Source organism: Megalops cyprinoides, chromosome 10, assembly GCF_013368585.1.
Source record: "Megalops cyprinoides isolate fMegCyp1 chromosome 10, fMegCyp1.pri, whole genome shotgun sequence".
Lineage (NCBI taxonomy): Eukaryota > Metazoa > Chordata > Actinopteri > Elopiformes > Megalopidae > Megalops > Megalops cyprinoides.
This window is the reverse complement of record NC_050592.1, coordinates 16,442,764-16,463,989: the sequence shown is the minus strand read 5'-3', so window position 1 is coordinate 16,463,989 and position 21,226 is coordinate 16,442,764. Positions and strand designations below refer to the sequence as shown.

At 40.1% G+C, this 21,226-nt stretch overlaps 1 protein-coding gene across 1 annotated transcript; it reads right to left on the bottom strand.

The window, feature by feature from the left end:
• Positions 1-4,766: 4,766 nt before the first annotated feature.
• LOC118784487 (serine/threonine-protein kinase 31-like) lies at positions 4,767-18,614 on the bottom strand. Its single transcript, XM_036538732.1, has 23 exons — positions 18,538-18,614; positions 18,141-18,183; positions 18,006-18,058; positions 17,608-17,706; positions 17,342-17,413; positions 16,505-16,663; positions 15,488-15,807; positions 14,863-15,028; positions 14,234-14,359; positions 13,775-13,890; positions 13,141-13,297; positions 12,907-13,035; positions 12,362-12,541; positions 11,871-11,987; positions 11,606-11,725; positions 10,686-10,817; positions 10,151-10,252; positions 9,448-9,528; positions 9,021-9,146; positions 8,492-8,617; positions 7,873-7,959; positions 7,635-7,784; positions 4,767-5,054 (listed from the first exon to the last, which is right to left on the bottom strand). Coding segments are annotated over exons 2-23 (2,907 nt in total). The 5' UTR covers positions 18,142-18,183; positions 18,538-18,614.
• Positions 18,615-21,226: the final 2,612 nt, after the last annotated feature.

Here is a 21,226-nt window from a genome sequence, read left to right as displayed (position 1 = left end):
TCCTGCTTGTATGACTGTAGTGGTTATTTGGACAAGAGGATCCAAAATGGCATTCCTTCTCTACCAGGTCATTGTTAACATATCATTTATAGCTCATCGGCTACTATTAAAAGTACTTATTGTTTTATAACTAGGGTCTTGGGCTGTTATCTCACTAAGTAATTAATAATCATAGATTAATGATATCATATTTAAGAAACATAAAAAAAATCTTAAATACCATTCTTCACAAAATATTGAAGCTAATACAATGACTGTGCCTGGATCGGACATTCTTGAGATGGCCAGCATGTGAGGTTTAGGGTATACATCAAGATTAGTCACCCTCTATCCTTCACAAATAACACAGTGTTTGGCCGATGTGTCTCCTGCTTTTACAATTTGTTCATTTTTTCCCTCAGTGATGCTGAATGTTCTCAGGCAGATTTATTTCCCAATTAAGGCTTAATTTACTCATCATTACATTTGTGTTTTTAAACCTATGGTGTTGAATTGTTCAATCAGCACACTTATGTGATGCAACAACAGAAGAAGTGGGTTAATCCTCAACCCAAATCAACGCTGATACCAAGCAGTTACCACAGACATGAGCCAGGATTCCACGTTAGAGAATGCAAAGTTTAAAAGTCTTGAACAAAAGTGTGCACTAAAGGTCAAGCAACAGGAAGACTGGTGTGGTGGAAATACTGGTGTCTTAGGGGAGCTAGCGGGAGTTGTTTCATGACCAAAGGGGGGGGGGGGGGGGGGGTTTAAAAGACAACTGAGGGCTGTTTTGTGAGAAAATAAAACCCAGGGAAAGTGTCTGGCTGGACATGCTTATTATTTTTAAATCTTCCTTAAGGGCATATTCAAATAATTTCAAGCAAAAAAAAAAAAAAAAAAAACATTTTTAATGATAGTTGTACTAGAAACAAAGAATTTTCAAGAAAACAGCCATAATTTGGAGTTGCTTATTACACTGCATGTAAAGTTGTTTAGTCTTATATAGGTCAATCTCTTTCACTCTGTAATTATGTTCACCTTCTAATACTCTGCACGTAACCCTGGATAAGGGTGCAAGCTAAATTAATGTTTTTAAATGGCTGGAAATTGACATAAGTACTTCTTGAACAGGGACTGGAGACCAATGACCATCTGGTACATTACAGATACCTAATGCAGCATCTTGACTTATTTACCCCCTGTAATTCTTAACATTTCTCAAGTTTATGGATCCTTGGATCAGTGCACTTTTCCTACAACCTCTGCCATCAACCCTGTTAATGCAGACTCTTCCTGCAAGCCCCTCTCCTCTCATCACAGACGCACTAAACTGAATTGTCACCTATCAGATCTGATCCCTTCTGATGAATTGCCACACCGTTACCCGAGACAGAGGCATTCAGGTGCACACAGGGATGTCACCTTCTGACAGAAATAACTGAAATTTGAGTGGAAGTTATTCAGAAGAGACAGGCGGCAGAGTGACGAAAACTGTAAGGAAGATTAATGTAACCTTTAATTGTTTCATCAGTCATCTTCATCGCCTTGTTTTAAGTCAACAGTTTTGGGGGCAGGCACTTCATTATAGATCCAAAGCCCCCAGAAACCAGCAATCGGCAAATTGTTAAAAATTAAAAGCTAATCCCTGTGACCTCACATTCTGATGTCTTTAGTTTCACCTAAATTTGATTGGTAGTTTGCTCATTGCTAGCTTTCCATACCTGTTGCCTGGAATGTGAAGAGGCATTCTGTCACCACAGCTCAGTGTTTAGCCAACTCAGTAGTTAAACAGCCATGCATACATATGCTTAATTGTGCTCCAATTGCTGTTAATTATAGTTAATGTGGCTAACAAAACACAGGTGAGTCAGCCTTTGGGTTTTCATCTGAATATGTTTCAGACCACATTCCCTGCCACACCACCAACTACCAGCTCTAGACAGAGCTTGTTTCAAGAACAGGTGGATAACATGAATCTTAAAAAAAAATGTGTGTGCTTGTGGGTGTACACTTGTTAGGAAAGATTTCTTAGCCGCCTTGAATGATCAGGAACTGTTAAATGAACGTAGCCAGTGAGAATGAGATACTCTGTTTAAAATGTAGATTACAAAGACTTCCTCTACCATTTACAGAACTAGAAATGACGAATGTGAATTGTAAAAATATAATTTTTTGTAAGTGGAAACAATGGATATACTATAGGGAGGTTTGTAAGTTAACACTACACCCTGTCAATCAGTTACTCATAGTCAAGTGCATTGACTATCTAGTAGATGGTCACAGATAACTCTTTAGCAAATCCATGCTCAGTTTGTAACCATTTTCTGCTGAGCACTGGTCACGTGCTGGTTGACTGGTACACTTCTTATGGATTGAGCCCCACTGTGTTCCCCAGTTAAAAAAAGGATAAAATTAACATGATTCATACAATCACTTTTTGAGCCTTGACTACAGGCTAAAAGACTTCCTTCTCCAGAAGACCAAAGACTTTGGAGACAGAAAGCAGTTCAACTTGCACATATATTTAAAAAGACACCAGATCTTTCACGTACTGAAAATCTGTGATGCCTAATGGTTACAATCTTCTGTGAAGAGCATTTTTTGTGAGAAACTTAAAGAGACGTGACAAGAGACAGGAGCAGGTAATTTTTCCCCCCTGTCAGCAGCTACATTCAGAAGGAACAGAATGAACATCATTTTACCCTGCAACTGAACATGATAAATATGCCTGTACTGTACACCCAGATATCTCTTAGTAACTGATCGCAAGAGGGCCGTTTTCTGCACATCGATTCAGACCAGAAGCAAGACTCTTGGATTCTGGTTAGAGTGCAGGTCAGATCTTCCCATAAATGTGTGGTTTTCTGGAGTCACACTGCTAGTGAGAAATAACATTAAGGAATTATGCTTGAATTTGTGGGATCCAGTAGGAATGGAAATCTAACACACTACACTACCACTAAAGCAGAGTGAAAAAAAAAACATCCTTATTTTCCAAGCATATAACTCATGTTGGGCAGGTGTGAAAAGTTTTTACTTAAATGCACCTTTCTGGTATGAACTAAAAAGTAAAACACTGGTTTCCTCTTAAAAGAACACAAGATGGTCTTCATTAACATCAGTCATTAATTAACAGTGGTGTTTACTATGGTCCTTTCACATAGCTGCTGTGAGTGCTTGGTCACCTGTACTTTCTGGGTATTAATCTGTGATTAACCAGGTCTGGTTAACCTCATCCTAAGGGTTTCAATGGGGTTGGTGATGGGCTCTCTCTTCATTCAACTGGTATGTTTGGACCATTCATCATTTAATTAAAATCAGTATGGAACTGGACAGCACAGACGGAGGACAAGGTTTTGAAGGTATCCTTAGATTTTCTCCATAAGGCTCTTTATTTGTTCATTTCAACAGAACTGAACATGGAATAAACAAAGGCCTCCTGCAGCTTTTCAGTAAATCTTTAACATTTAAACAAAACTTTTAGCAACAGCAAATAAAAATAATTTTGAGCAGCAGGAAAGATAAAAAATATTGACTTAAGCTTACAATAGAACAGAAACATTTGAACAATCCTTTATTGTTCTATTCTTTAATTAGCCTTTGGAGTCCAATACTCAAAAGCCCACCCCAAAGTAGTCATCAGACAGAACTTCAGATGCAGTTAATCTTCCAGAACATACAAGCAGCTTTGCTAGCAGAGCATCAAGCTTGGGATCCTGTAAATTATGTTAAGTTTGATTATTTATGTACAGTAAAACATTCAAAACATTACATTCTGATATGCAAGTTTTGATATCTGTGTGTAAGTGTATGATATTTGATACACACGCAAATTTTGTGTGACACTCACCAGTTTCAGTTCACTTGTGTCTGGTGTAAGTCCATCAGGCTTCAGTGTAAACTTGAATTCTGGGAAGTGCAGCTACAACGCAGACATTTTTACCATTATGTTCTATTAAACGAGATAATTTCCTGAAAACAGCTACTGAAGCCTGAATATCTGCACTTTAGACGATGACACAGTGCATTTCACACTAAGCACCATATCTAAACTGCTATCAAAAGGGTGTGTCTGAATCAGTTCCACTATTTTAATTGCGCACGTGGAAAGTGCACAGGGGCTGGGACTACCTCTTTAAGGAAGAGTGGGTGTGACAAAGGTGTGTCTGTACACTGACCAATCAGGATGTTGTAACTTTATCTTCAGACAAAGTGCCAGACCACATTGTTTTTTACATACATCCCACAGCGAAGAACTACAATACAGCACACAGCTGTGAGAAATAGTTCATTTTAAGTACAGAAATACAATTAAAATACATAAATTGGTCAAAGCGTAGCAAAAATTAACACTCACCATGCAAAGCTGGTGCACACAGCTTTTTGAATACTAATTCATTTTATGTTCAGTGATGGGAAAAATCCAGGAATAAATCCAGACACACAGCGAAAAACTTGAGAACATTAAAATGAAACTGACAATTATATTACAATTATTAGTCTAAGTTTATTGTTATTATTGCATTTATAATTTGTCCCTTGGAAAAAGAAACCACATGATTTACCTACTCACTTGAAATGAAACATATTAGAGTAAAGATACAGTTTCAAATGCTGCACACAGTCAGCACAAAACTATGAGTAATGATGTGTCTTTTGTGTCATCAGCATGGTCAATGAAGCAATCATGCAAATGTTGCCCATGAAGGCAAATATAAGTTGTACAGTGTCACAGCATGAGCAGAAAGGATCATTTAACTTAGTGCTAAGATAAATGTTTGATGCTAAGCTAATAGCTGAATATTAGCATAGCAATGAATCTCAATTATGTTATGCTGCGGTAACTGCATTTGATGTCGCTTGCCATAATGGCCTTGCAAGTCACTTTGGATAAAAGTGTCTGCTAAATGACTAAATGTAGATATAAAATGTAAACTAGGTCTCACCCAGAGCATTAGGCAGCCAAAGGCGTACATATCACAGGTCTGAGAGGGGAGGTGGCCCTGGCGGACCTCCGGGGCCACCAGGCTGAGGGTCCCCGCGACCATTCCGCTGTCGACCGCCCGCTGCTCCTGAAACGACAAATCCCAAAGTGGGGAACCCGGCCAGGCTGAAACCTGATGGTTATTCAATCTGTGTGCATTTAAACTCTCTTTGCGATACTGCTGCCCTGATGAAGGCTTAGCACCAAAACACGTTTGCCTTGCTTGGTTTTCCATGTACAATAAATGATAAGGGAAAAATGCACTCACGACAAGTTTTATTCTGAATGAATCCTTTACCACCCTCTTTCTTCTGATTGAAAAGTTGTTTGCTGGAATTGACAGAAGGCTTCCAAACTACACTGATAAGGCAGGCAACGATACAATCAGCACACTCCAAAACATACTGGCTAGGGCCTGTATGCTTCTTTTCAGCCTTCTGAGCCACATTTTTAATCAAATTTAGGAGAGCTCTTAATCCAATTGCACTGGTGTTCTGTTGTGAATGAATTATGGTGCACACATCACATGTCTGGTAGCCACTGAAATTAAAAACAGCACGCAATAATTAAAATGTAATACTTTCTTAAATGTTTTGTACAAAGTTCAGCACAAAGTAGCATAGTGATTGGACTTAATGTTGCCTTCATTAGTGCAGATTTTAGCTGGCACCATATCTCGTGGAGAAACCAGAGTTCCAAGATGCATGATGCAGTTTTTACATCCATGAATTTAGCAGAACAGATAACCATGTGTATGAGGGGAGGAAGTCACAAATGAAATAATGAGATATCACAACCGCCAACAAATCAATCATTACTCCGGCAGAGAAGTAACATGATCAAATCACTTCTTGCAGTAAGTTCTGGATATATGTTTAACAATCAAACCACACTGTTGGTAAAATGGGCTTCATATAACAAGTCTTGTCTTGTTGTGGGGATACCAATCTATGGGGTGTCTTTGGAACTTGTATCCAAAGTAAGAAAGTAAGTAATCACTGCAACTTCAACAAAGCCCTGATGACTCATTACAAAAACAGGAAATGTATTCTGCAAAGCAATTTAAGCCACGCTCATTGAATAAAAATAGCCAGCTCCCGTAGGTTTAAAAAAGCCAACCAACCAAACAAGCAAGCAAACAGAGGCAGAGACATAGTTTGCTGAGAATCTTCTTGCTTGGTACAATATGAAATGCTGAGGTTAAGGAACATGACGAGTCATCAAACGATAGTATGGTCCTTGGGAAAGTCACAGCTGTTGTACCCTTGAGTACAGATGCTGATTTGCTTCAGCATGGGATATGTAGAACTGTAAGCTATGCAAGATGCCCTGGACAAAGGCATCTGCTAAGCAAATTAATAATACAATAAAACCTACAATAAAAGGCTGCTGAGCAGTAGACACAGCCTGTAAGAAAACTAATGAGGCAACTGCTATGTGTTGGAAACATTATTTTAACATTGTTAAAACACTGATAATTCAATATTGTTTTCAATCATGAACATAGAAGTACAGTTGCAGTGGCCATTGTACATGAAATTAATATTTTGTAATTATACTGCTGGTACATTCTTTATTAACTGGCTTGCCAGTACTTTCTTATAAGCCACTTCCATAAGCACAATACTGCACTTAAATAGTTGTAAAAAGTCTACCAATAAGAACAATGGAACTCAGCAGTGCATAATGCATGCCTCCTGATTTTATGTAGCACATCCATAATATATAGCAACACTAAAATGTCATAACTCATAACCCAATGACAAAAATCCCCACACCAGATATTAAAATGTACCCACAACTTTTTCAATCTTGTTCAGTCAGACAAACACAAGCCAGCATATAACCACTACTCCACCTAGTGGTACAAGAGGTAACGACATTTCAGCAGATAATCAAGTAAACAATAACACTGAAATCAGTCGAAGAAGATTAGCTGTTTGCAAGAATTGGCAGCTGTAAACATTTTTTTAATTTTTTCTCTTTTGTGTTAAAGCATTTATGTGATCATGTCTGATCAAATTCAGTCCATGCCAAAATCTTGTTCACAGACAGAGAAACAGAGGTGATCACGTAACCTCTGCTCCACCTACTGGTGGAGGGGTACTAAGATATGAAAATTATGATGCCTTAGTGATCATAGGCATATCAGGTTACAGGTTCTTTCTTGTGTAATTTAGATTCTGTTGAAGAAGTAAGGCCATCCCTATGGATATGTTAGGGAAACAAGTACAGCTGAACCTGCAAGGGCTGAAATATGAGTGAAGAGAGAGACCTCAGTAGATCATGGCCCCAACTAGGTATTCAACTACATGCACAGTCAATATACACAGCACTCAAGGTCTTCTTAAAATATACTTTAACTGGCATGGTTAAGGACCCTGACCTATAACCAGAAGAATGGAACTTTGAAGTCGGGTGTGTTGCACCCTTAAGGAGTTGTATTACTCTGGACCCTTGTGCATAGCAACAAAATGCACTGAGGATTTCAAACCTGAGTCTAGATTTAACTGGTTTTAACAAGTGTTCTAGGATAGCGCTGGAATACTTTGTTCCACAATGCCTACAAAGTAATGCAGATTGTGATTAGTGATTATAAGGAAAGTGCAGGAGAGGTGCACTGGGCTACTGGATGAATGTAAAGTCAGGGTGATTGAGGGGTGCTCACAGGCGTCTTGGTGAAGTCATAGTCACCCACTATGCCCTGTTCTCGATTGAGGATGAACACATTGTTAAGGTGCAGAGACCCGTGGGTAATGCCAAATCCATGCAGAGTCTGCAGTCCCAGAGCCACGCCCCTCATCACCACGGCGATTTCCTGACAGGGGAGATAAAGAAGGTTACACGCCTGCTCCCAAAACGCGAAAATTAAACATTAAATAAGAGGGAACGATGTCCAAACTCACAGGGATAGTCAGTGGGCTGGACTTCTGCACAGCTCTCAGGCTTCCACCAGCGAAATATGGGACCATCACATATGCCAGTGGGTCAGACTGGGAAAGAGAGGGGTTTGGAAAGCTTTAACAACAGATGTGGAACATGTGTACATGGATACACCACGATATTAAGTGAATCTTAAGAAACTGCTGAATCCTACACATGCATGTTTTCAAACGGTTTCAAACCTAATTTTACTAATTTACAATAAACACTGCAGACTTCATAGGATGAAATTCCCATCAGGAAAAACAAAAAAGCTCAACAGAACAGAAAACTAAGCTGCCAGAAATGCAAGATTAGATCAAAACTTGTATTTGGAAAGATTTCTATATGGACAGACCCGAAAATGTGCATTTTCTGTTTTTACTATAAACGCAGATCTGTTTCCTACTGGTCATCTCAGAATAGATACTTAGGATCCACATACTAGATATAGATATTTATCAAGCCATTTGGAAGAGAGGCGCCATTTTTCACGATTAACTTATTCATGTGTGCTTCCTCTAGACAGTTGTGTCACATGTCTGCCTGGGAGACAAAGGACGAAGCCAGGACAAGAGTACAAGAGTAGGACAAGAGTGCTACCTTGCCAAAGAAAAGTGCCATCAAGGGGAGAAGACCAGCTGAGTTCTCGCTGGACTTTGTAGCTCGGTGGTACTCAGTTGCACGCTCCAACATCCTTGCCTCTGCTTCCTCATCAACAGAGTATCCCTGCATATTGCCACATCATTAACATCTATGATCCTGGATGCCTCAAAATCATCCACAGCATTCCTCTGCAACCTAAAATCATCCACATCTTTCCCCTTAAGAACACAACATGATGGACATCTTTCACTCAAATCATTCTCAAAAATCAACATCTTTTTACAGGATATCCCCAATATAATTAATGTCTATCCTCCTTTATAGCCATGTCTTTTGACTCCAAATGACCAACACTTTAAAGAACTCCTGTTATCTTTTTTTTCATCATCACCATCTTTCCCACAAGATCAAAATCCATCAAAACATTACCCATATGAACCACTTTTCCACCTTGCTGTGCAACAATACTTGACAGTTTAAGGCCAGTCTAGAATGTTCCTTGTACAGAGAACATGGAGTGACTTACCTTCAGGATGACCCTCTGGCCCTGGAACTCGGTGCACACTAGTGGCCTCCGACTGCTTAGGTCTTTCAAGGGTTCGGCGTCAAACACTTCCCGGTCCAGACTCATCATCAGCAGACCCTCAGACCTCTGTGATTACATTACCACACAGCAGACAACCGTCCACTCTTCTGAGTCACAGGGCTACAGCCTACCACTGCAAATTACTAACACTACGATACTTTGTTACATTTGAACAGGCAAGTAAGGAACACTGCACTGCCAACTTTTGCCGGTGAGATCTTTTGCTATTTACAGAAATGTGATGGTACATTTGTGTAGCACAGGGTGCAATGAGTACGCATTAACAACATGTAATACAAACTGACACATTTTGCAGTGAAGAGCAGTAGACTGAAAGCACCACCTCCTGAACAGCGGGGGCGCTCACCTTGTAGCTGAGGATGTCTGCCTCCGGGTAGAGCAAAGGGAGTTCAGGGAAACCCTCCTGTGCCAGAGCACTCAGCTTCTTCTACACAGGAACACAGATGAAACAGACAGCAACACTTAGTTACATGAGCTGTACCTTCCTATATCATTCTTTTACACCACATTTTTAAGAATGTCAGCAAACATTTCCGTTCATACATGAATTTCTCATGAAGCCCAAGACATAAACAGAAACAGAGTTGTTTGGTATTACAATTAGCTAAGCAAATGGTTATACAGCACAGTTAACTGGCACTAGAATCGGTATTAAGTTATTTTTGGTAGAATTCATCTTTACATACAATCAAGATGATGACAAAAAAAACTGTTTCATTCATGGTTGCAAATGCACTGGGAATACAGTATCTAAGTGTGCTTAATTCTTACAACTGATTAAACTGTATGACAGTTACAACAATTTCATTTAGTTTTGCTCAGTCAAGAAGCCAATCAGAAATGGACTCAGTTCTATGTTAAACTCTGAGTTCATTCAACAGGCAAAACATTGAATAGCATTTAACTATTGGGTTATCAGGAAAAGAAATCCAGAGTTGGTTCAGACATGTTTCACAACCTCTAGCTCAGCACTTAATCTCCCAACAGTGATATGAAATGCTTTGCCTAGTGAACTCAGACCGGGCGAAAAATGCTTTGGTAGAGCTTACATATTCCTCCCTCTCTCGACTGATCTCCTGGAAAAGGGCGGTCCTCGTCTCTGCAATTTCCTCCTTCTTCTTCTCAATCTGAGTTAGGTCTTGCTCTTCAGCCTGGGTGACGGCACAGAGTGAATAAAGCTAAAATACGGACCCAGGAGATTACATTCAAACCTGGACCACTCACTCACACCTAAAAAACCATACATAATAAACTGAGGGCGCCCCGGCCCCCACAAGCTATAAACACAGCTTGAAAGCAAAAGTGATTTCGGGGAATATGGGACATGTTTGACATTAGCACCAACTGCATTAATTAAGCAGTGACAGTGGCTCTATTTTTCAAAAATGTCAAAACATGGAAAAAAAACAGCCACTCTGTGCTGCAATGAAATGTTGGTTGTATGCTACAGAAATGTCTATACCAGTCTGAAAAGTCCCTGTTCTTCTAGGTGATTATCACTGTGTTCCTTCCAAGAAATCAAGCTTCGTGTCTAACCTCCCCTTCCCACCTCATCCACACTTCCACCCTCTTCCTGGGTCTCACCTCCTCCACAGCAGCCTCCTCCACCAGCCTCCAGCGTAGCTGTGACCGCAAGCTCTTGATCTGCCTCTTGATGGAGAAGAGTTTGTCTGCATTTGGGGTGTTGTGCTGCCACTGGAGAACCTCCTCCTTAAACTGCAGGTGACACATACCCGGGGAGAGGACGCATCAGACACTGATATACATTAGTTACTTCACTCAGAAAAAAACTGGTTTGTTATTAGCTTGTTATTAAAATGTTTTTCATCCTATCCAATGAAGAAAAATAATTATACTTACTATGACTTTCAAAAGTATCAAGTTTCAGTTCACACAAATACAACTTTAAATACTCCAAACAGTATTCTCAGCTTATCCTTTTAGTGTGCCAACGCACATAAATCATTCTCTAGCCACTACCAATATCATCACACCCCAGCGCACACAAACAATATTAAATCATAACAAGATGGTTTTACATAGTCACATTATGCAAGCTATATTCAACAATGCTATGGGCAGAATCCATAAACAACAACTAGGTACAGCTAAAATATGCCTACTGTCTGATATTATTAAGCAGTCACACCTCAAGACTTTGGAGTCTTGGGAGTGGGTTTTCACTTGCATTTTATATGCTGCAACATAAAGCTGGTGCCGCTGTTGCACGTCAGCTGGCTTGCAAAGATCACGGCAAACACTGATGTTTAGCCCCATATTCAAAAAGTTCTTCAAGCCCCACAGCAATACATTAAAAAGACTGTCTTTGTCACCACGTTTTACCCATTTTGCCCAGTTGTCAATGTTACATCATGTAGCACATGAACGGCATCTCTTTGACCTCTAAATGTGCTGACCTTCTGTTTTAATCGTGTGTGCTCAGCAGGTATTCCAGATGTATAGGGTGTCTGTTCAGCCATATGAGAAGCCCGTGCGTCGCTCACCTGTGTGTTCAGCAGGTATTTCTCTCGAATGCCGCAGATCAAGTTCTGCTCCTTCTGAATCTGCTGCATCACTTTGTTGAAAGCGCTGCTCACAATCTCCACATCACGATCCTTTTGCTCCTACAGAAACAGATTAAAACGCAACATAAAATCACAACAGTGAATAATCGGTGAATGAATTCTTTCATTTTCCAACAGCATGTGACAGGTGATCAGGTGTTAAGCAGTGGATGGCAGGAGTCTGAGCCCTGCTGAATACACTCACAGCGTGGGACACTTCCAGCTCTTTACACACATACTGCTCCGCGTTCTTCAGGAGGGTGTCCACTCCATCTGTGACGTCTGTCAAGGACACTGATGTTGTGCTTGACAAACAGAAAAACTGAGCACAAAACAGCAACAGACAGTTTCAAACCGAAATCTGTACATTACATCTACACACACACACACACACACACACACACACACAGATATATTGTACATATAGCAGATACCTACATCCAGACCATTTTATTTGATTGAAACAACCAAAGATTTACGGTCATGTAAAGTACCAGTGATTTTGATTTTAGCAAATTATTATTATACTTGAAATTCTGAGACACAACTGTATCTCTTCGATGAACCAGAAAGGAACACAGCCTGTACAGCTCTCCTGAGTTATCCATGATCTCTAACATCCTTAAGAATGAACCTATGCATTTCTGCCCTGTCACTGATGGACCTTAACCAAAGTGCCCAGTTTCCGTGACATACCTTGCCCATGTTACTGAACAACAAACACAGAGACATAAGAGTCTTGTCTGTTTTCTCTCTCATGCTCTTAATCTCTTGCTGCTTCTGGTTCTTCCACTCAGAAAACTGCTCAAATGCCTGCTCTCCAACACACTCCATGGAGAAAGAACCAAACAGGGCTGTGAGAGATGCACTCACATCCTGCAGGAAACACACACACACACACACAAAGAAAAGATCAAACAACCATAAGGAATGTCAGTCATATATTTACGCAGAAACCATTCTACTTTGACGCTTTACATAAGACAAACATTTAGCGGTGTTAACAAGTGGAAACACATGTTACGATTGTCTGTTGTACCACATCAAAACAGGTATTCCACCCTAGTGACTAAAGGCAGATCAATTTGGAAATGTCAAAATCAGAACTGCACAAAATTCCTCATGAGTTGCCACAAGCATCACACATGGCTTTACATCCGAATGAGTTTCTTCTATACTGTAAGAGTCATGGTTGCAGGAATTCACAGGAAGCAGACCACGGGAGCCTCGCCCTCTTGCACCTCAAGTGTCTCCATGCGCTCGCTAATCAGCAGTCCATCGACTTCCTGTATGTACTCCTCCACAGCAGCCGCCAGTGCATTCCGCACACTGTTCCTATGATCAATCAGATCCCCCACTTCCTCACTCTGCTGGAACAGAGAACCGGAGATTCGGCTGCACATATCATGGAGAAAGCTGAAATCACTATGCGGAAGGTCAAAGGCACTGGGGACAAAACATGTAGGAAAACCCACCGAAGAACACGCATTCAGCATCTCCTGCATGTGCCTGTACTCTTTCCATGCCTCCTCCACCTTCTCCATGGTAACCGGAGGGGAGATGCCGTTGTTCGTGATAATGGAGATGGCTCGGAAGAGACTGTCCCATGCAGTGATGCTTGGACTTCCCTCTCTGTCCAATATTAAGGGGTCACATCAAAACAATTTCATAAAACTACAACCATTCCAGACTGCATGTCTAGCTGTGCCACACTCCATACTACCATTTTTTCTGAGCATTCCCAAATTGTGTATCTATATTTATGAGCACATTGAGGATGTGACACTGCACTCTGCTTACTAAGTAAGCTATGGTTCAAGCATACAATACAAGACAAAAAGCAGGAAAAAGGAAGACTAATTTAAAAGGCAGTAATGGAGGTTGTAGAGGAATATAAAAACCAGGGAGTGTATAAGTGCTGGAGGCACCATTTACCTGTGGCTCATTTGTAAATACTCATTGAATACATCCTGACAGGTATATAAAATTCTGATTTTCCCTACAGAATCTAAATATCCATTAAAGGCTTGGACTCTAGGTAGCACAATAACACAATAAGATTTCTCCAAATAACACCTCTGTGGAGAGCAGAGGCTGTGACAAACGTACCTCACTCTTCTCAGCGACAACACCCTCTCTGCCAGTTTGCCCAGTTTGTCTCCTACTGCTGTCTCAAAACACCTCTCCACCTCTTCTGCCTTCTTTTGGATCTCTTGCTGCACTGTCTGATGAAAATGTGAAAGCAAGGACCAGCAATCACACCTTGTCTGACCAATTTGCTGATGTTGATGTTGCTGATGCGAGGCAGAATATCATTTTGGGCCATCTGGCATTACCTTGAGCCACAAAGCCTTCTTTTGCTGTTTGTAACACAGCTTTAGGGTACAGAGGTAAAGCCATATTGCTATTGAAGGAAACTTGATTCTTTATTAATGGTAGCCATAAAAGTGGCTGAATTTCTTAGCAGCAGTAACATGGCTACCAAGTCAAGCCCATCAAGCGTTTACATGTGAAACTACAGGTACCAGACACTCAGATGTGTCACAGGCTGCTAACCCTCCCCTTCACCTTCAGCTCCAGCCTGGTCCCTCTCAGCTCATTCTGAAGGTTGTCTATGTTCTGCTGGAGGGCATTATTCTCCTCCTTCATCTTCTCTACCCCTTTCTCTTGCTTCAGTGATTCCTCCTGCATCTTCTGCACAAACACAACCAGGTCAAAGTGTTGGGAGGCCACACAGGGAACTGCTATGTAAACCATAACAACCTCACATCTCAGCTGGTAGCAACGCGCACATTTAACACATTAATAATATATTTGCATTGATACAATGCAAAATTAACGCATAGACTATTTCATGTGTGTGGTTCTTTTTTCTTGCTTCCCTGTAACTAAGACTGCAGAGGTCAGGAATCTTTGCACAATACTAGACTACAATATTTCTCTGGAATCTTACCTAAAACCATACCCAGTTACGCAGACAATTTAAACTACTGTGTTCAAGAGGTACAAATTAATTATTTAAAAAAAATGCTTGTGCAAGCAGAGTCACAAAGCAAACATAAGAAGATGTCATCAGACAAATCAAGACCAAGACTCAGCTGACAGCTCAGGCAAATTACACACAAAAATTCAGCTCAACTGTTACAAAAGCTGGTGAATACTGTGAGGGTCCCCAGGACCTGGGTGCACCTCTATACCTCTAGCTCAGTCTGTGTCTCTCTCAGCTCGTTCTCCAGCAGAACAACACTCTGCTGCTGGGTGCTACACTCTGCCTTCAGCCTCTTGTTCTCCTCCACCAGCTCTTGGTCCATCTTCTTTTTTAGGAGGTTTGCAGGCTGGAGAGTTGTAACAGTGCCCTTCTCCCTGTGGGCACAAATCGCATAAAACAGAGACTTCTCAGATTTATCACTCCTCCTCTCTTTGTCTCTATGTATGTAAACATTTAGCATATACATCTAACTAGTAGTTAAAAACAAACTGTGTGCTACATGTGTATATACTTTCTGATTCAAGTCAGAAAATGAATATACTGTGCAAACACCAGGTCAAAAGACCTTCCAGCAGATGCTCTCTCTTCCTAAATAGTAAATCTCTAAGGAACCTGAGGACATTATATTCAGCAATTAATAAATGATCTTATTAACAGTGTAATCAATTGTTTGTATGGAACAAAAACGCGGGGCATTTTTGGTAGTCCAGACTCAGGGGTGGCTCCCCCGATCTCTGTTGTTTTCAGTGAAGATTTGTGTACTAAAAAGTAGTTGTTATCTCTTGACCCCAGTCCTAGGTGACAATATGACCTCTCCTCCGCAGATGTCTTACCTCAGAGCTTGAGGTCTGCGCTCTGGGTTGACTGGGCGTAGTTTGTGCACACCTCCTGGGGGCATGGCCACTTCTGTATCACCTCTCTCCATAACCCAGTGAGGCCACAGTGTGGAAGGGCCCTGCAGCATCTGGCTGGGGTGTGAGCAGTCTCTCTTGCCAGGGAGATTCACTTTGGCAAACTTCATTTTCAGGACCTCTTCCCCAATGTCCAAATCCCCCTGAAATGCCTGGACCAGGACAGTGCCGTCAAAGCAGACAGACTTCTTCTGGATGCGCAACTTCTTTCCATAAATCAAATTGTGCAGGAAGGTCTTTCCCTATATGTGTGATCCAGACATGAGGGGGTAAGAAACACAAAGGTAAAACAAATTTAAAAAGGGTAAAGAGTAAAATAATTACTATACATTGGAAGCGCTAAACATCTGACCTTTCAGGGGTCCCCAGAATTTCAACATGTAATCAGTACAGATAACATGTCTACCATATGTGCATATTTATTTATCAGACTTGCATTGCAAAACCCTCCATGAAGTGATGACTACATGTGATTAGTGTAATAGCCAGGGTGAAAATCGCTAGGGCTGTGATAAGTGATCTCCAAAAACATTTCAGCTGACAGCTTCACATAACATTCCACAATGTATGCCTGTGGTTTAAAAACAAGCATTTTCTTTAGCTCTCCACATTAAAAATATAAATGTCCAATTATTTTCAGTACTGTGGTATGAAGGGTACTATTAACACAAGAGCATTTCAGCTAAAACACATTTGAAATCAACTTTCATACAATGACTAATTTTGCAGCATGAATGATATAATATCGTTGTAGTTTTATGTAATTAACTTAAAAAAGAACATCCATTTCCATTTTATTATCTAGACCTGTACATTCACCAATGTTTCAAGTACAAATATTTTGGTTTGGGCAGTTGGGTGTAGGGGTGGGTTCGAATGGGATGAACAAACAAGAAGTTTGAAAGGCAGACCACGTTCAACAGCAGGGTCCTTTGTTACCTGCAGATAGTGGGGTGAATCTTCATCACTGGACACATGAAAACCCCAGAACTTGTACTTCTTAGCCAAACTGTCAGTCTGTAGTTCCTCTGGGAGCTCCACAAGGGCTGATCGGCTGACAGCCTCCATGTTCCCATAATCAAGGTATGACACAAGGAACTGGTCACACAAGGACAACATCATGCAGAGGAAGGGTGTTAACATGCAGGCTGCTTCATCTCAGACCTTGTGTCTGGAATACTTCTTTACGCTAATACTCTGCAAATATGTGAACAATGATTCATGTACCAACACACCCAAGCCATGTCTGTGCTATGAATGTAACATGAAGAGGTGGACACTGCAGAATTTATATCATGCTTTTTGGCTCTTAATTGCATCATGCTGTTGTGACCAGGCTTTAAAAACACAGCCCTCCCAGTGATAATGAACCAAGCCACTGGCCACAAAACCCTTATCTAGTATTATTGTAAACATTCATGTTTTACCCCTTGACTAATACTAATTGCAATTAATTTATGAACTTCCAGATGAGACTCTCCAGCTACAAAACCACAACATTCTTGCCATTAGGATACAATTACAATGAATAACATCAGGGTAATACATAAACAAGTTAAGTGGCTGAATTAAATTCTAAACACTAAACTCTTACTGTAATCACAGCCCCTTAATATCAACACTCACCTACACCCCAGTTAATTAACAAGAGTGGCTGAATTCTACAATTCAGTGAGCTCTGGCAGGTGGTTTGAGCTATAACTTGTTGAACACATAACGCTCTCAGTAACTTTGTAGGCATGTAACCTTGACTGTGAAGGGGCCCATCATACACACCTTGTTCTCCATCTGCTCCAGCACTTTACACCTGTACCAGCAACCATCTTCTGAGAAGAGTGCTCCGTATATCTGAGCGAGAAGAACTGCGTGAAACTTAACATGTACTATAGAGCCTGTTTTTTGGATCAGTGGGAAGCATTTACAATGCGTGTTACATATGACATGGCTGCCTCAGAGTATTGTATGGCCAGAGGAAAAAAAAAACAGGTCCAACTTTTGAACCTGCTGGTCTTGGTGCAGCCCCTCTGGTAATGCTTCATTACCTTCTCCCGACTGGTGTTACCCATCACCCTCTGCGCGACATTGCACCTTTCTGACAGCGTTTTAGCCATCTTCTCTACTGCCTGGTCCTCACTCACTTTCTATTAAACCCAAGAGAAAATGTTTGGCTAAGCTATCTCAGCAAAAGAAAACTGTCAGACAAAAAAGTTATACACTGTATTCTCGAAGCTACAACGAATGGTATAAATTTCACGTTTTCCGTAACATTTATACGCACGTTATCCTCAATGCTATGAATTTATTCAGCGAAAACCTAAACTAGTTACTTGGTGTTATTACAATTCCCGCTAGCCAGGTATGCATTTGCAGCGAGTAGCTAGTTGTTCTTGGGTCTGGGTGATGCCAGACGGCCAGCAAAGTACTGTCAATGGTACATTACCTGCGCCCAGAACGTGATGGCGTCCACTACATGAGTTACACCAACCAGTTCCACTGAAAAGCAGATTAAGTCTGATCATTTCAATTAAAATTAAAATTTCAACTACACTCCAGTAGATATGTTAAAGTAACTTACTTTATTCAGGTTCAGGCTTTGATTTTTCCCATTAATTTTAAAGCTACAAGGAATGCAAAATGCTCAGTGTTAGAAAGTGGGACAGCTTACAGCAGCTAACCAAGCACTCAACGGAAAAAAAAAACTAGCAAGGTTATCGTATGACCTGTGTACGACCGTTTTCATAAAGCATATACACTTGGTAAGAATAAAGTAACTAGCTACAGCTCATGATATGCTGAAAATATTAAGCTCTGTATGCAAACTAGGCCTACGCTAGTAAGCTTGCTTGCTAACTACCTCAAAGGGTAGAACTGAGCCCTGAATTTCAAACTTGTAAAGTGGTTTCGGACTCAGAATTCATCACTGGATAACTAGTTAGCAAGTTAACGAGCCTGCTAATAGCCACCAAGCATACCGTCTGAGACGATTATACTCCTCCAACCCTCAACAGTTCGATTAATTCTAAAAATCCGTCAGCAGTTTAGAAATCACGTGTCTATCCGCAGTCCTACAAGACCTTTCGACTCAGAAACACTGTCAAAATGTAGTCCGCGGGTCAGTGGGGGGTTGTCAGCCAATTCAGATTTTTTTAAAAAAAAATCTGGATTAATATATTTATGTGTAGATGCAATACTTAATAAAGCTAACTACATTGTGCAATAAAAATACGCAATGTTGACTTCTATTATTTTCTTTTACGTCGTTTTTTATCATTAACGTGCACTCGGCTTGGGATTTTTTTTTGTATTCAGGGCCGCATAATGTTAGAGCGTATCTATTTCCTTAGAGTGGTCAGAGAGTAGTAGAGAGTACAGTTTGCCAGTATTGTACTACGAAATAATAAAGTATTTATTGTGTATTTCCCAGAGTTTGGTGGATGCTTACGTGGTCCACAGAAAATTTTCCACCAAAGTATTCCATCCCCCAAAAAAAGATTTATAGCCATTGATTGAAGTTAATTGTTAAAGACAGCATAGACATCTGAAGCATGTTTTGTCATATCTGCATCTCAATTAGCTGCATATGATCAGCAGCATTGTTCAAACCATGGGGTTACCAAATACAATATAAGGCCTTCAAAGTTCTTTCAGTGGTGAGATTAGTTAGATAGGCCAGGCCGACTCAATTCCACTTTGGGTGTTGAAAGAATTATGCATTTGTATTCTCAGGCAATAGACGTTACTGCTGAGGAGAAAAATGTACTTTTTAATTCTTATTTCATTTTGGCACAGGACATTTCATAACGCTGTTGCATGATCTCTACAGAAGTAAGTTACGTGGTCTGCAATGTCCATTATAAAGCAATGGAACAGTAAGCACTGTGCAAGTAAATATTCCCTGTGTTGAAAAAAGTGTATCTTCTTAGCTTTATAAATTAGCTTCCTGCCATCACTGAAACTCCTTAGCACTAGAAGTCCACTACTGCTTTTTCCACCTGTTAATTCTTAATGCAGGAACCAAAGGAGCTTGGTTGCTGGACCCGAACACAGAGTGCATGGTCTCCCCAATGGTGAACGGACTCCAACAAATGGTTTCACAATTGCTAATGAAGAACAACAGGAGTGTACTCTGATAATGTACCCTTGCGGAAACTGGCATGACACTGCTGCCATCTACAGGATAAATCTATTTATTACTTGGTACATTCTACAGTGTGCCATGTTTAAGGCAGCGGTGCTAAAAACAATTCTGAGGTGTTGTGAATACTAATTTTAATTCCAGGTAATGCCCAAAATTTAATCTGTTCAAATTGTTAATTAGCTGTTTAAATTTATCTATACTAATTTCAGAAAACAAAGTATTACAAACTATTGTCTGATATGGTGAACATTCAGCCTTCATCTGTGATTTATCATTTTAAAAAGTGTTCAGAATGTCACATGTATTAAACTACCATACTGATTAGTGATACTGAATAAATAAGAATATGTGTTGGTGTAAAAACCAGCATACATATGGTCAAGTCTGGCATCTCATTGTGGTCATTGAGCCCACATAATTAGCTGATGCAGATGAAAACTAGATGGACATGACCAAAGCTCCATGCACGTTCCTTTGTTACTTTTTATAGAAGAGTACACTGGACTGACAAACAAACAAAACAAACATGTTAACAGTGACATTTTGATGATGAAATCTCTCTTCTGCATGATTTCCTCAGACCACCTATGTTCAAGAAACATTCTAATAATATACATTAAAAAGTTATACTAACTTAAATAAATTTAAAAATCCGTAAACACTATCACACAGCTCTTTTGTCACATTTAATCATAATCTGATTTGTCATCTTTCAAAAGAAAATTACAAACACAAAGCCCATATTGGTGTTAACCTCATGAGCCACAGATTGGCAAACATAAAATAATTATCATCTCAATCTGACACTATAAGAAGGGAGTTTTTCTGGCCTCTGTCATCTCTGAGAAAGTAAAAGAAGGTTCTGCTTTACTATCTACTCCAAATCAAAAGGATTAGCCTGAGATAACCAACCCTTATGAATTAATTGCTCCTACCTGGACAGTACTAAGTTGATCCAATTAAACTAAATATTTGGATAAACTGTATCCACCAAATTCTTGTTGTAGTTTCCTTTTCAGTTTGAATCGAAATGAAACACCCATTGCCCTTTTGATGTTGTTATTGTATCCTTGTCTCACTTTTGCTGTTTAGAGGATTTGGCCCCTAACCTTATTACAAATAAGATTGGTAAGGGACCCAAACTGGTCTTCTTGGTGATGAATAGGGAGAAGCACAGGGAGGTCTATGTGTGCAACTGACCACAATTCTGGCGGTTAAAAACACGAAACACAAAACTAATCAACAAAAATCTGTTTGGCATTTCTGATGATAGTTATCTGTAATATGAAGGAGTCGTTTCAGTTTAATAATCACCACCAGTGAAAGATGACACAATAATACAGGTGAATAATTAATTTGCCTGTAGGACTGATGAAAAACAATTTACAGGCAACAGCTCATCATCAGATAAGATGCAGACATTTAATTAGATCTTATGTCCATACAATACAAACTTTAAATTTTGTCTAAAAAATATAAACATCACTTATATTTTTTCAGTCTCTATCAGTTACATCAGAAAA

Excerpts from the sequence above, each read along its gene's own strand:
- LOC118784487 (XM_036538732.1), bottom strand. Across the intron at positions 15,029-15,487 it reads CGCAGACCTCAAGCTCTGAG|GGAGAAGGGCACTGTTACAA; the intron begins GTAAGACATCTG and ends TTGTGCCCACAG. Across the intron at positions 11,726-11,870 it reads AGCTGGAAGTGTCCCACGCT|GAGCAAAAGGATCGTGATGT; the intron begins GTGAGTGTATTC and ends CTGTTTCTGTAG.